Raw genomic sequence first — 15,937 nt, forward strand, 5'->3', positions numbered from 1 at the left:
GCTCGAAACGGTTCCGCTCGAAACGGTTCGGCTCGAAACGGTTCGGCTCGAAACGGTTCAGCTCGAAACGGTTCTGCTCGAAACGGTACGGGTCGAAACGGTTCGCGTCGAAACGATTCAGCTCAGCTCGAAATGGTTCGGGTCGAAACGGTACGGGTCGAAACGGTTCGCGTCGAAACGGTTCGGCTCGAAACGGTTCGGCTCGAAACGGTTCGGCTCGAAACGGTTCGGCTCGAAACGGTTCAGCTCGAAAAGGTTCGCGTCGAAACGGTTTAGCTCGAAACGGTACGAGTCGAAACGGTTCGCGTCGAAACGGTTCAGCTCGAAACGGTTCGGGTCGAAACGGTTCGCGTTGAAACGGTTCAGCTCGAAATTTTTTGGAACTTTTTAGATTTTTTCGGGTCGAAACGGTTCGCGTTGAAACGGTGTCAGTTTAGAGTTTTTTAGAATTTTTATGATTTTTTAGAATTTTTTGGGATTTTTTTTTATTGTTTTGAATTTTTTTGATTCTTTGGAATTGGATCAAAATGGCAATTGAAAACATTTAAAATGAAAATCCCCTAAATACCCCTGGTTAAAGATGGAGTTTTTGGATGGAGTTCGTGTATGTGATCAAAATAGCAACAAAAGGGAAAAGTCAGGGACCCAGAGGCAAAAAAAAACTATTTGAACTAAAATGGCAAATTTGGACAAAACTCAGGGACTAAAATGGCAATTTACTCAATAAATAAAGAGAAAAGTGCCCGGATAGTCTGGTTTGCTCCGATTTCACCTTTAGTTTCTACATTTTCAAAATTACACCTATAGTCCCTAACTTTAGCAAATTCGTCCTCAGATGGTCCCTGAAACGGATGAAACTTAGTTTTTGGTGTTAAGTAAATGTGAAATGACTAGAATACCCTTGCTATTAAAATAATATTTATAACATTAACAAATATCTAACCCATCCAGCCCCATCCCACTCCTCTTCAACTCTTTGTTTTTTTCTCAACCCATACCCAACTCCGACCTCCTAACTCCGACCACCTCAACCACCATCGCTGCAACTCTGGCCAGCCACCCAACTCCGAGCTCCAAAACCACCGTAACGTCCGGCGCCTCATAAAACCACCACCATACACCTCTCCTTCACTGACAAATATTATCATTCAACACAACAAAAACGATTCAAATTAACCTACAACAATGATCTGAACCTGAAAAATAAAATAGGCAGTTTAGGGGGGAGATGGGGCGGCTGGGGTGGTGGCTTTGACGATAGTTTTTCATTGTCATCTTTGTCAGATCTACAATCTTCACGTTCGTGGTGGTTGTTCAATGGTAAGAGTTAAGAGAAGGTGAAAACCCCCTTGCAGGCCCTTCTCAGAAAGCCAGTAACCTGGACTCCACTTTGCTTAGAACGAGATCTTGAAGACCGAGATACGCCATGGGCCTCGTTAAACTCTCGTTGGAGCTTTGCATCATGAGCCACGTGCTGAGCTCGACAAGCATCCAATTAGCATCTCTTGAAGAGGATTTTTGGCCCCTGCTTCTCAATACTCTATTGTTGCTTGTAGGAGAGACATTATAAGGTGTAGATAAGGTAGAATTACCGAAGCCCTTGATTTTATGCACCTTGTTCTGCTCCAAATCCGTAAGATTATAAGCCGCAACATCCAAATTTGTAACCGAGACCCCTACAATCAAGATGTTTTGGGGAGAAGACACATCACAATGGGTTCCCCCATCTCACACCCCAACCGATGGCGGAAACATCGAGGCGCAGCACTAGGCGAATCAGATTGCTCAAGAGATTCCATAGCAACTATTTAGTGACAATATTTTTAATACGTTTAATATCCCATACTATTAAACAAATAAACCACAAATAGTCATTACAGACATCAAAATCTCTCAAACAAGTTCCAATCCGACAACCTAGATTTTCATTAGATCAGTTTCTAGACTTCCTATCCTTTTTGCAGCATAAGAATCCATCAACTTGTCACGTACGTTAAAATAAAAGTCAATACAATAATGTAAAGGTGAGTACACAAGTTTGCATAGATATAGTATGAAAAGTGTTTACGCATAACCAGCATGTAACAGGTAACGGGTGAACCAAGTAACTATCAACAATGATACATCCTAACCACGTGACTGCGAGTAGAGTATGCTCGACACATGTTCACCGAAGCGAACACGTGAAGTAAAGTATGTGATCCTTAGCAACCCCTGAATACACAGGTGCTGAGTCCAAACTATAGTACTATCATTGCTAAAGGCGGTCGGGCAAGTAATCATTGTGTAAGCTAGCAACAAGCATTCAACTAATCACGTATAACATGCGGAAGCGGTTAGCGTTTATAAAAGTGTTAAGCGTTGTGTGTTGTGTTTTTGATAGAGAACGTATGTAACACCCAAAAGTGCGTTAAACGGAAACGGGTTCAAGTATACTCACAGTGCGTGTCTAGCATGTAAACACGATCTGAAAATGGATTGAAGGGAGCGCCGGATCAGCCCGCGTACGGGAACAGAAGCGTAAGTCCTCCAAAGTGCTGAAACGGTCGAAAATCAGAGTGTCGGTGGGAAACAGAAGATTCGTACGAAGCTGTGCCTTCGTACGAATGTGGGTCTTCGCACATTGATGCTTTCGTTGTCCAAAATCGAGTGTTCTTCGCGTTGGTCTTCGGAAAATCGAGTGTTCATCTCTCCAACCTTAAGCTACTGATTAAACTTAGAGTCAGAGAGGTCTTTGCCGGAGTCACGTATGAGAGTCGGGCTGTGATGTGTAAAACCAGTGCCTTCGTACGAAGCCATGTGTGCCTTCGTATGAAGCTGGGCTTCGCGCAGAAAGTCCAGCTGGCATTCGTGGCTGTTCTTGGCGTTCAGAGCTGTGTTTTTGCCTGAATCGGATGTATTTTCGAGTCCTATTCATGGTGGTTTCGACACTACTTCGTTCCACTATCCAGTGAACGAAATACATGTTGTTTTAGGTCTGTTTTAGTGTAAAATTCAAGTTTAAAAAGAGTTTTAAAAGGTTTTCACTTAGATCTAACACTTGGTGAATGTGAAATCTATAGATTTCTAACTTAGGAAGCCGTAGCTAGGCCCAATACACTCGATTAAGTGTAGATCCGTGATAAAATAAGAAGATTTGATGAAAAAGATGAAGATTTTGTAAAAAGAGTGAGGGTTTTCTATGAAAAAGATGAAGTTCTTTGTAAGAAGATGAAAAGATGAAGTTGGTTGAAAACAAAAGAGTTTGGATGAAATCGAAGTAATTCTTGTGAAAAATCGTAGTGGAAAACGTTATGTAATCATGTAAAAATGGTAAATCTTAATTGAAAACAATCGGACAGCAATTCGACAGCATTTCAGATCAAAAGGCAGCAAGTGAATGAAATGGAGAAGGGCTTGGGTATTTATAGAGGATGGTGGGTTCGCACAGAAGCACTCGTTCGAAGCTGGCTACCTTCGTACGAAGGCACTGCTCGTACGAGGCTGGCGGGCTTCTTTCGAAGGTGCTGTTTTGTGCAACAAGTTTCTCGTTTCACGTGTAGGATGCTCGTTTAATGCGTTTAGTTGTGTTAGTTAGCACTAGTTATGTTAAGTATTTTAATGAGAGGTTAAGTGTGGCGTTGCATTGCGTTTTGTAGTGATAAATCGAGTTGTGCAAGTAGCGTTTGAGCGTTTCGAGCAAATGCGTAGATAATCACATAACCATAATAAGCACACACAAGTAAAGCATATAAGAACACACAACATAACATTACTACTACTAACAACGTTTACGATTTAGCGCGATAAGCGATTGCGAAGACGAGAGTGGTTACAGAACAAACAAACACACTCGATAAGTAAAGTAGCATAATTCTCTGTAATTCGTGTTGCGTTAGCGTTGAGCGTTTGCGAATATAAAGCGTTTTAAGCGTGCAGTGGTGCTGTGTGATAAAAATGTATTTAGTATAACATAACCCTTTATTTATATCGAATCTCGGAGTACAAAACGGTTATAAATTGAAGCAAGTAACATTGGATAACAATCCAAAAAGTCGGGTTGTTACACCCCATCACTTCCAGCAGCCTTAAACTCAAACGGGATATTCGCATCTGGGTAGGAGGAAGGATTTTGGGCCAAAATGTATGTGTTTTGTAGGGGCGGCTGAAGACTTGAACCCTCAGACGGTACACAAACATGCTCCAATCGTACATCAGCCGATTCATAAGCAGTAAGGTTTGAATTAATAGGAGATGGGTTGATATTTGGGTAGTGGTGGTTAGCATATGGGGGTGGTGGTGATGCACCCAAGAAGCATAAAGAGAGAAAGAACATGGCAAGGAGAGAGGGGTGGGGGTGGGTATGTGTGTGAAAGGTGGGCCCCACTTTATTTTAATATTAGATGATTAAATAGATATTTAATAATATTTTTATTAATTGTTTATTAGTAAGGGGTTGTTTGGCAACATCTGAATGGTTAAGTGCTGAACCAGTAAAATGTCTGAACCATTAAGTGTTGAACCAGTAAGAGGTCTGAACCATTAAGAGCATGTATAATGCATAACCGTTCAGAGGCAAATGTCTGACCAATTCAGATTAGAGGTCTTAACCATTCAGACTCTGTATAAATCTTAACGATTCAGAGGCAAATGTCTGAACCATTCAGACATCTGCTCAGAAACTAACAGTCTGAACCATTAAGTGTTGAACCAGTAAAAGGTCTGAATCATTAAGAGGTAAATAAACAACCCCTAAGTGTATTTGGTCATTTCACATCCACTTAACTGGGAAAATTAACCCCCATCCACGTCAGGAACCATTCGAGAACGAATTTGCCAAAATTGGGGACTTTAGCTGTAATTGTGAAAATGTCCGAACTAAAAGTTAAATTGAAGTAAACCACAAGGACTATCCAGAAACTTTTCTCATAAATAAATGAGGTTTAAGTTTAATGTTTTGGACAAAATAAATATTAAAACTGAATTCAATATTGATAAAAATAGAAAACAAACTTTAAATGTAAGATAAATATAATTATGTATGGAAGTTAAATGTAGATGATTATTCTATTATAGGAAATAGGAAAGTTGGACATGAAAATTAACGATAACCGATTTACAACTTATGTATAAACCTTAGGGTGTCCGAGGCGTTTTGCGGGGAGGGGTGCGGTGAGCCAAGTCCCCGAGCGGGAACACCGCCGCCGACCCCTCAGGGAGGCTAAGCGATGAATGGGGAGCGGTGGGTGTTCACCGATGAGAGATTCCATTTTCAAACGGCTATATAGCCGTTATATATTAAAAAAAAAATCTCCTAAACCATATAAATACTAACCCACTTCAATCCTTTTATTTTTCAAACCCAAAACAACTCTCACTATATTTTTTTACCCAATTTTTAAAAAATATGGATTCCAAGTTCCCATTTTTTCTCTCCTGCCCGACTTTCCCGACGATGAAGATTCATCGTCAAGCGATAGTAGTTTAATTTTCTTCCAAAATCTCATCCAACAAGTGGAGCTACTAGACACGGCATCGTCTAGTAAAAAAAAAGTTGTCCGTCGAGATCGTGTGGGAGGCCACGAAACACTCATGGCCGATTATTTTGTCGATAATCCAAAATTTAATGCCGATATTTTTCGTCAGAGGTTTCGTATGTCCAAGTCTTTGTTCCTAAAAATTGTTAGTGACGTGGAAGCGAATAACGAGTGGTTTCAAGAGGGCTTGGACAGGAGAATGAAGAAAAGTTTCACGCTGTTGCAAAAGGTTACTTCTGCGATTAAACAACTTGCAACCGGTAACCCACCAGACGAAACCGACGAGTATTTAAATATGGCTAAAGGACCTCTCGTGAGTGCCTTGATTATTTCTGCGAGACAGTCTGTAGAATGTATGCTGGTGAATTCTTACATAGACCAACGAGCCACGACGTTGCGCTATTGTATCAGGCTCATGAGGAGAGACATCACCTACCTGGTATGTTGGGTAGTTTGGATTGTACACACTTCGTCTGGAGAATGTGCCCCACATAATTGCGTGGACAATATATGAGAGGCGAACATCAATACCCGACAATTATGTTAGAGGCGGTGGCGTCTCAAGATTTGTGGGTTTGGCATGCTTTTTGTGGCCCGGCGGGTTCACAAAACGAAATCAACGTGCTCCAACAATCTCCGTTATTTCTTACTCAACGAAACGGAACGGCGCCAAATTGTCCATTTCAGGTGAACGACCACTTATACAAACGCGGGTATTATCTTACTGATGGGATCTACTCTAGCTGGTCCGTGTTTGTGAAATCTTTTCCATATCCTCACATCCTGAATGAAAAAAAGTTCAAGAGGCAACACGAGGCCGCAAGAAAAGATGTGGAACGGGCATTTGGTGTGTTAAAGGTGAAGTGGAGAATACTAAATCGTCCAATGCGTTCCAAAACGGTAAAAGAGATAAGGTCCATCGTGTATACGTGTATTATTTTACATAACATGATTATAAAAGACGAAGGAATGGCGATAGCACCGGTACACATTCAAGATCCTCCAGTCGAACCTGTCTTCGATGATACTGCTTTTAGCGAGCTCATTGACGAAGAAACGCATTGGAGACTAAAACACGATCTCGTTGAGCATCTCGGACGTTTAGATCTACCTCATCTTGAAGCGAATTCCGACGACGAGTAGTTTGTTTTTTTATTTTTCTAGTTTGAATGTAATTTTTATTTTTAATTTAATGAAATGTCTTTTCTTAAATTTTATTTAATTTTTATTAATATTTGTTTAATTTATAATACATGCATAATTACAACAAATAAAAAAAACAAAAAAAAAAAAAGCAAGTCCCCTAAGAGAGGAGTGCCGCCATCAAATTGAGGGTGTGGGGGGGGGAGTTAAGTGGGGAGTTGACGTGGCGCGTGCTGATTGGCTGTGGATAAGAGAGGTCACTCCCCACTTAGAGGAGTGCCCCTTACACCCTTATGATTTCTTTTCTTTTTTTGGTGTGTGTTTGTGTCTTTTCACTTTTTCAGTGAGAGAAAATTTAGAAAAAAAATACAACATTAATGTGTTTCTTTTCTAATTAATTAGTATAAGATAAAATACATTTTTTTAATAGCGAACGGAACTTTCATTCATATAAAAAACCAATACACAAACGATTCAGCCAGCAGCTGACCAAATTACAAAACCAAAAAACGAACAGATCGAAAGAAAAATAAAAGAAAAAGAAACAAAACTTTCTCTACAAGATAAAATTGAAATCCCAGCATTCTTGTTTTGTAATCGAGCTATGTTTTGATTGTAGTTTCACTCCTTGGAAAGACGTATCCTTTATATCTTTAATGATCATCTGGGTCGTTTGTTGTTTACCTGTGAAGACTTTTTCGTTTCTAGTTTTCCACAAAATCCACATCGTTTGTATTGCTATAGCGTGTATCATCTTCCTCATGTTCCGACTCCTTGACCTTCGCGTAACGTTTGTAACAGTTCCACAATGGTGCCATTTGTGTTAACCATCGGTGTTCTTGTCCAGATTGTCACTGCCTCCCATACTCTTACAGCAAGATTGCAACTCGGCAGAATATGTACTGCAGATTCGTCTCCCCCACCACATATTTTGTAGGTAACGTCCTGCAGGTTCATACCTCTATCACTCAGAGCCACGGCTGATGGAATCTTTTCATCTATTGCTCGCCAAATAAAGGTTGCACTTTTTCCGATCGACCAACTGTTCCAGCAAAAAGTATTTGGAGATGAGTTCAAATCCAGGTTTCGGCTTAGTGTAAGTTTCACGTTTTTGACACAAAAGTCCTGATGTTCATGGTTCCTCCAGACCCAAACGTCACCGGCTTGAGACATTTTTTGTTGTTGTAATTGTTCCTTTAGTGAATCCATCTCTTGTTTTTCCACTGCAGTGTTCGGTGCCCTGATCCACGCCCAATCCCAAAACGTACCCCCATTCATATTTTTATAAAGTTCCTTTATCTTTGCTTTTTTTCTTTGCTGCTAGTACATATAGATTCGGATATTGAACCATCAGCGATTCATTACCAATCCACGTGTCGACCCAAAATAAAGTTTTATCTCCCAAACCCACTTTGCTTTTGAAGCTGTTCTTGATATTGATGTTGTTTTTCATGAAATCCTTTGCTATCTCCCCAATGTTCTTCCATACACCCGTTAAAGATTTTTTAAACGGTATAGATTCCACTTTCCTTTGGCTTTCATGTAACGATCCTATTACTATTGCCCAAAGACTGTTTGGTTCCATTTTTATCCTCCACCACCATTTGCTAGGAGAGCCAAGTTCGTATCCCTTAAGTTTCCAATACCGAGACCCCCAAAATCTTTCGAGACTACCACTTTTTCCCATTTCACCCACCTTATCCTGTTATTCATATTACAACCTCCCCATAAGAATTTCCTGTGAATCCCTTGTAATACCCTTAGGACCCCATTCGGACATTTATAGAGAGATTGGTAGTAGTTTGGTAAACTACCCAAAACTGATTTAACGAGTATAACTTTTCCAGCGAAAGATAGATTCTTAGCCTTCCAATTTGTAAGTCTTTTGTTAAACAAATCAGTGATTTCCTTCCAGTTTATGATTCTGTTCATATTCGCTCCAAGTTTTAAGCCGAGGTACAAAAATGGGAATTTTCCTTCCTTACAGTTGAAAAATGTTGCCATATTTTTCACATCCTCCTGACCGGTACCTACCCCGTATAAATGGCTCTTTCTCAAATTTACTTTTAAACATGAGATTAAGTAGAAAATGCGGAGAATTCTTTTGAGATTTCTCATATTATCATTCTCCCACTCTCCAATGAATATTTAGTCGTCTGCATATAGCATGTGGGTCAAATATGGGCCGTTCCTAGGTAGCTTTATACCATGAAAAATATTATTTTCTTTTGCATTCTCCATCATGACATGTAGAGCTTCCATAGCAATAATAAAGAGGAAAGGAGATAAGGGGTCTCCTTGTCTTAGCCCTCTTTTATATTGAAATTCCCTCGTGGTGAGCCGTTTACCAATACTGATCCTCTTCCTGCGAATAATATACCCATAATCCAATTCCTCCACTTTGGAGGAAATCCCATATGTGCTAAGACGGAAATCAAAAATTTCCAATTCAGTGTGTCATAAGCTTTCTCTATATCTGCTTTAAAAACAAATAGATTCTTTCCTGATTTTTTTGCCCAACCCACCACTTCATTTATTACTAGGGGTCCATCGATTATGTTCCTGTCTGACATAAAGGCCGACTGAACATTCGAGACAATGCTCTTAATGACACCTTTAATTTTATTGGCTAATACTTTCGAAATTATTTTATTTACCACACCCACTAGAGATATTGGTCTGAAATCAGAAAAAGTAATAGGGTCTACTACCTTTGGTATAAGGGCTATGAACGAAGCACTGCAAGAGTGATGAATAGATCCATGTGTATAGAACTGATTCATAACCTCGATAATAAGCCCCTTCATATCCTCCTAGTATGATTTTATCAGTTTGAAGGTTATCCCATCCGGTCCCGGCGACTTGTTGATACCACAATCCCAAGCTACACTACATACCTCTTGAATTGTGAACGGACTGATTAGACCTTCGGCTTGAACCCCGCTTAACTTTTTGAAACCCCCGACACTGATTCTTGGTCTGCTAGTGATCGGTTCCTTGAATTTTTCTTGAAAGGCCATCAAGAATTGTGTTTTAATCTCCTTTGGGTCCGAAACCCATGCCCCATCTATCCATAATACATTGATCTTATTCCTGGCAATGTGATTGTTGACAATAGTATGAAAATAACTGGTGTTCTCGTCGCATAGGCCTATCCATCTCAACTTCGCCTTTTGTTGCAAATCTGTTGCTACTTTGTCATGCCACTTCCTAACTTTATCTTTGCAGTCTTGCCTTACGACGATTTCTGAATCAGAAAGCAGTCTATTTTCCGCCAATTCATCCAGATGTACCAGTTTATTTTGTGCCTCCAACAAATCCTTCTCCTCTTTCTCTTTACCATCTTTTCGCCATATCTTCAACTTATCTTTCATTGCTTGAACTTAACTGCCACTATTTTATCCTTAAAACTAGAGTCACATGATTTATTCAGACCTCTCCTCACCGCTTCGTCGAAACCCTCCAAAGCAAACCAACTGTTGAAAAGTCTGAAGGGGGATGGGCCAAAACTGTTATTTATGGTAGTTAATATTAACGGGCTATGGTCCGAGATATTTCTATTAAGTGCTAATATTGACGCGTTTGTCCATTTATCCATAAAATTATCACACACCAGAACCCGGTCTATCTTACTTAGATTTGAGTCGTTGTTAGTACACTATGTCTGTTGACTTCGTCTTGTATCATGTAATGTAATAGAATTGATAGATCAGGGCTCGTAGAACGAGAAAATAGGTTTTATGAGTTTTAGGGTAATTCCGCACGAAATTACCATCTTGGTAATTCCGCTTGGAATAGGTAATATCGCTTGAAAGTTAATTCCGGTTGAGATTGACAGGTTAATTCCGTTTGAACCAAACCTTGTTAATTCTAAACGGAATTACACACCTATAAATACCCTTAATCTCGTTTCATTTGGAACGGAATTCTGAATTGGTACCGAAGTGCTGCCAATTTGTCTCAAGTTGCTGTAAGACTATTATATCAATAATAGAGACATATTAAAGTGAATCAAGCTGTTTTCACATCCGTTTCACTGATTTCGCCTTTGATTCGGATCCAAAACTCTTCTGAATGACTCATTCGGGTCATACAACGATCCTACAAGTGGTATCAGAGCTCAGGAGGAGGAGTTCTATCAAATTCGGCTTGATTTCATCAGAATTTCTTACTTCTACACCTTCTTTTCTAAATTGAACAAGATTTCACGGTCAAAATGAACTGAATTTCACATATTACACGCGAAATAGTGTTTTAACAAAGCCTTGAGAGAATCAGATCAAAATTCGGATTAAAAGTGACTAAAATGGATCAAAAACCTAATTCCGTTTGAACGAACAACTTAATTCCGCTTGAAAAATTGAGACAATTTTAAACGAAATTGCTAATTTCGTTTGAATTGCACCTAATTCCGCTTAAAAAGTGTAATTCCGTTTGAAAGGTTCACACGGAATCAGTTTTTCCGCTTCAAAGGGTAATTCCGTTTGAAGATTTCGTTTGAAACAAGTGATTCCGTTTGAAAGTCCTTATTCCGTTTGAAGTTCTAATTTCGTTTAAAGTGTCATTTAGGAATTCCGTTTGAAATCTGATTCCGCACCAAAGTAATTTCGGACCAAAGTGATTTCGCTTGAAATCATTATTCCGTTTGAAAGTGGATATTTCGTACCAAGATCATTTCGCGTCAACCAAGTGTTAGTGTTTTTCAAATTGTTTGATATTGGTTAAACTGATTGTGTTTGTTTGTTTGTTGTCTCCAGGGCTGAAGAATTCTACAACACCTTCTACAACGCATTCACTTCAGATTCGTCGGAAACTTCAGATGTTACACCCAAAGCGATAACAAAATCAATTAAAGACAACATAAAACATGACAATTTTTATGGAACCTATTCGAAACCACCTAAACTTGAAAACATTGAGGATTATGTTTGGTGGAAAGAAAGGTTTATCAACTGGACTAAAGCTTATGCACATGAAAGCTGGTTTTGCTTGGAGTTTGGCTACAATAAACCTGTTGATGACAAAGGAGAAGAAATCCCGCTCAAAAGTTTTAATGAAGAAGACAAACGAAGATTTTCATATGAACAGAAAATGATTGCTTTGATTCAACAATCGACCCGAGATGATATTTTCTCATTATTAATTCATGATGGGTCTTCAAAGTCTGTATGGGAAGCTTTATGGGTGAAAGCTGAGGGGGGTAAACAAATCAAGAAAAACAAAATCGCGTTATTAAAAAAGGAATTTGATTTGTTCGATAGTTTGAAAGGTGAATCTCTTAGGCAAATGATTGAACGTTTTTGTCACCTGAAAATTGAACTTGAAAGGTTTGAAATTGTGAAAACAAGAGAAGAAATAATTGACAAAATCATTGAAGCATTACCACGAGCTGATCAGTGGCAAACGTTTGTATTCATATTGAAAAATGATGCTTTATATGATACAATTTCTCTTGATGTTCTGTTAGAAAAAATTGAAAGGCATGATCTGGAGTTGCAAAAGCAAAGCAAGATGAGCAGTTCGTCACATCATCAGAATGTTGGTCTTTATTACAAAGGTAACATACCTTCGGTGAAAGAGGGTGAATCACCAAAGACCGGATTCAGTGCTGAAAAGATGAAAGAATCACAAACAAACTCATCAAGCTACCATTCTGGATATCATTCATCTTCAAAAACCAGTTCTAAAGAATCAGAGGAGATATTGTGCAACATTGCTATTAAGCTGAAGAATTCTCCGGCTATGAGCGTCAATGCAGCTAAACAGCAAATGAGTTTTCTTGCATCAGTTCTGGAATCGTATGAAGGTCTAGTAGCAGGCAGAATTGGAAACTCCGAACTGACTAAAGAAGACTACGACCATATCGATCCAGCAGAAATGGAACTCATTGACATAAGTTGGTGTTTAGCAAGTTGCATTCGAAGAGCACAGAGATACATGGAGATTACTGGGAAGCAATCATTAGGTGGTCCGTCAACAAAGCTTGGATTCAACAAATCCAAAGTGACCTGCTTCAGATGTAAGCAAAAAGGTCATTTCAAAAGAGAATGCAGAAATGCTGAAGTTGACGAAACTGAAAAACCTTTCAATGATGATTATTATCGAAAGGCGATTTACCACCGCAGTAAAGAAGAGCCGAAAATGATTGAAGATAAACCCAGAGAAAAATCAAGAGCACTTGCTGTATTTCATGATGACGAAGGATATGATTGGAGTCAGATTCTTCCAGAAGAAGATCGTTTGGAAAATATTCGAAAAACAGCTCATGGCAAAACTATATCAAAGAACAATCATTATGTTTTTGTTGCTGAAATTCAAGAGGAAAACAAAGAAGAAAAAGGCACAGCTGAAATCAAAGAGAAAACTCAAGAAGAGATTTTGAAAGAGAAAACTGATAGAGAAATTTTCATTGTTGGATGCAAAATGGAGAAGATGCAGGAAGAATATGAAAATGCTGTTTGAAACAAAAGATGGGATAAGAAACAAGAATGTTATGTCAACAAAGAAGGTGAACCTGTTGTTCCCAGGAGTGACATAGTTCATGATGATGTTCTTTTAGTAATTTCTCGATCTGGCGAATATTATTCAAATGTTGCAAAAGACAAAACATATGTAAAAAGGTTGGATAAAATCATCAGAGATGCTATGACAACAAATCTGAGGAAGAGGAATGAAGAAAGAATGAAAAAGAATATTGAGAATCTGGTTGATGATTTGAAGAAAGTTGCTGAGGAGGTCAAGGTAGAAGAAGTGAAGATTTTTGCAAAGGATACTGCTGAAGAAGAACAGAAAAAAGAAGAAGATGAGAAGGTAGCCGAGATAGAAAAGGCTGTTACTGTAGAACAACAAGTTGAAGGGGATAAGAAGAAGATGGAAAATTCGGTAGAAGTGAAAGTTGAAAGTTCAGCAGATGTTGTTGGTGATGTTGGTACGGGTGAAGAAGAGAAGAGTGAAGATGATCAGAAGCAGAAAGAAGCAAACACCGAGGTGCCAATCACTGAGATAAAATCTGATTCTGAAGTCTTAAATGAAACTGTTGAACAGTGCAAGAAATGCATGGAAGCATGCAGTGTCTGTACTGAAAAAGATGAAAAGTTCAGAACAATAGATCTTGAATTCAATAAAATCGAAAAAGTTTTCAAAGAAAAATGCAAAGAAATGTTAAAAAACGAAAAAGTTTTAAAAGATAATAATGAAACATTTTCAGAAAAGTATAAAAAGTTAGAAAAAGAAAATGAAAGTTTGAAAGAAAAGGTTTCAAAAATGACAGAAAAATGTGATCAAAAAGAAAAAGTTTGTCAGGAAATAAAAAAGGAGTATGATTCAATAAAATTAGCTTATCACATTACAAAAGAATCATATGAAAAAGTAAAAAATGAAATGAAACTTGTTCAATCAAGATTGAAATATTGTTCTGAAACAACTGATACGTTTAAGAGACAATATGAAATAAAGCAACAAGTTGTAAATTCTTATATTGAGGATGTTGCTAAACTTAAGCGTCAGATTGCTGATTTAGAACAGGATAATAACAAGTTAAAAAGTTATCACGCGTCGTCATATGTGCTTGAAAGAATTTTCAACATAAAACCGGACGGAAAAGATTCTGAGCAAAACAAGAAAGGTATTGGCTCAGAGTTTCATCAAGTTCCACCACCGGAAAAGTTTGTATTTTATGATGATGAAAAGGTCGAAAAAGATTTCAACTTGGTAGATCAATTGCCAGACAACATTGACGTAACCTATTCCAAATATGATGATTCTAGTGATTCAGATGTGGTAGGTAAGGTCGTTGAAAGTGTGTTGAAAGAAGAGTCGGTTGAAACAGGTAATTCTGAATCACAGGATGAAAATGACGGTAATTTTCATGATGGATATCTGAAAAACACAAAATCTGAGAAAATTTTGAATGATGATTCAAAAGGATTGGTTTATACCATGATTGGATCGTACAAATTATTCTTAGATGTTGTATTCCCGATTCAGAATGTGATATCAGAAAAGATTGACAAAGTTTTCAAAATGGTTGAGATTGAAAAATCTGAAATTTCAAAGTTTGTTGGAAAAGGTCACAAAACTTTTTATAACAAACCTGGTTTCAAGAAGAAAAACATGAAGGCTGGGTTGGGTTATAAGAAGAAACAAAATGGAAAGAAAAATGAAATGCCAAATTATCAGGCAAAGATGAATTTTGTTCATGGAACAACTTCAGAAGAAGAGAAAGAACTACAATTTAGACGACAGTCTAATGAAGAGTTCTTAGCTCAAAAGAAAAGGCAACAACCACAGGTCAAAGATGTGTCCAAGAGAACATGTTTCAAATGTGATCAAATTGGACATATTGCACGCAAGTGTGCGAATCTGAAACATGTTGATGTTGAGTCGAAAAAGAAGTCTGAAAATGTTGAGAAACAAAAATATGAGAATGTGAAACAAAGGTTAACCAGATTTGATTCGAAACAAACTTGGAGGTACAATACAAACAAGTTTACTTCAAATCAAAGTTGGAAATCAAACCAGAACAGGTTCGATTTAAGACAGACCTGGAATTCTCACACACCCAGATTAAAAACAACACAAAGTTGGAAAACATCAGTTGATATGACAAAACCCCAACAGTTTTGGAAATAAAAAGTTGTTGTTCAAAATCAAAATGTTCAAAAAGACTCACATTTTTACAAAAGAGGTGCTTCAAAAGGTCAAACTTGGTCAGTTAAAAAACCAATGATTTCAAAAGTGGATGAAAAACTTGAAGTGCAAATTGAAAAAGTCTTTGTTAAGAATGACAAAGATTTTCCGAAGTTGAATGAAGCATATTGTGTTGAAATGCCTAAGGTCAAACAGACCTGGGCTAAATTGTTCAAGTAATTGAATACTTTAAATGTGCAGGTGCTCAACAAAACCGATGATTGTGAGAATGGAAGTTGGAGCAGCCTGGCACAACGAGGAGGAGGCTGCTGAACCCTGCTTTGGTTAAACAGGGAGTTTATTTGTTTTCTGTACATAAATAAACAATATTTCAAAAACCCTAAAAATTGAAAAAAAAAATCAAAAATATGTTATTTGAATATGCTGAAACCCTCACGGCGGAACAAACATGATTAATTTCACAAGATTGAAAAATGGTTTTCAAACTGTAAAATATCAATTTGTTGTAAATCATGGGGGTACGTTATAATTTCTGCAAAACAGAGCATGAGATGCAGAAAATGGATGGAGAGACAAAGCTATCAGTGTCGGTTTGTCAAATTTTCTTTAAATGGTTTTGCTTTTTAGGG

The 15,937-nt window shown here is 38.1% G+C and overlaps 1 protein-coding gene across 1 annotated transcript; it reads left to right on the forward strand.

Moving 5' to 3' along the window:
• The first annotated feature begins 13,304 nt into the window (after positions 1-13,304).
• On the forward strand, positions 13,305-15,568 carry LOC110881698. The gene is made up of 2 exons (XM_022129882.1): positions 13,305-13,734; positions 15,549-15,568. Exons 1-2 carry the CDS (start codon positions 13,305-13,307, stop codon positions 15,566-15,568), a joined length of 450 nt encoding a protein of 149 aa, XP_021985574.1.
• Positions 15,569-15,937: the final 369 nt, after the last annotated feature.

The sequence above is a fragment of the Helianthus annuus genome, chromosome 10 (assembly GCF_002127325.2).
Source record: "Helianthus annuus cultivar XRQ/B chromosome 10, HanXRQr2.0-SUNRISE, whole genome shotgun sequence".
In the NCBI taxonomy this organism is placed as follows: Eukaryota; Viridiplantae; Streptophyta; class Magnoliopsida; order Asterales; family Asteraceae; genus Helianthus; species Helianthus annuus.

Excerpts from the sequence above, each read along its gene's own strand:
- LOC110881698 (XM_022129882.1), top strand. The coding sequence starts at position 13,305 with ATGACAACAAATCTGAGGAAGAGGAATGAAGAAAGAATGAAAAAGAAT. Across the intron at positions 13,735-15,548 it reads CATGGAAGCATGCAGTGTCT|GTGCTCAACAAAACCGATGA; the intron begins GTACTGAAAAAG and ends TTAAATGTGCAG.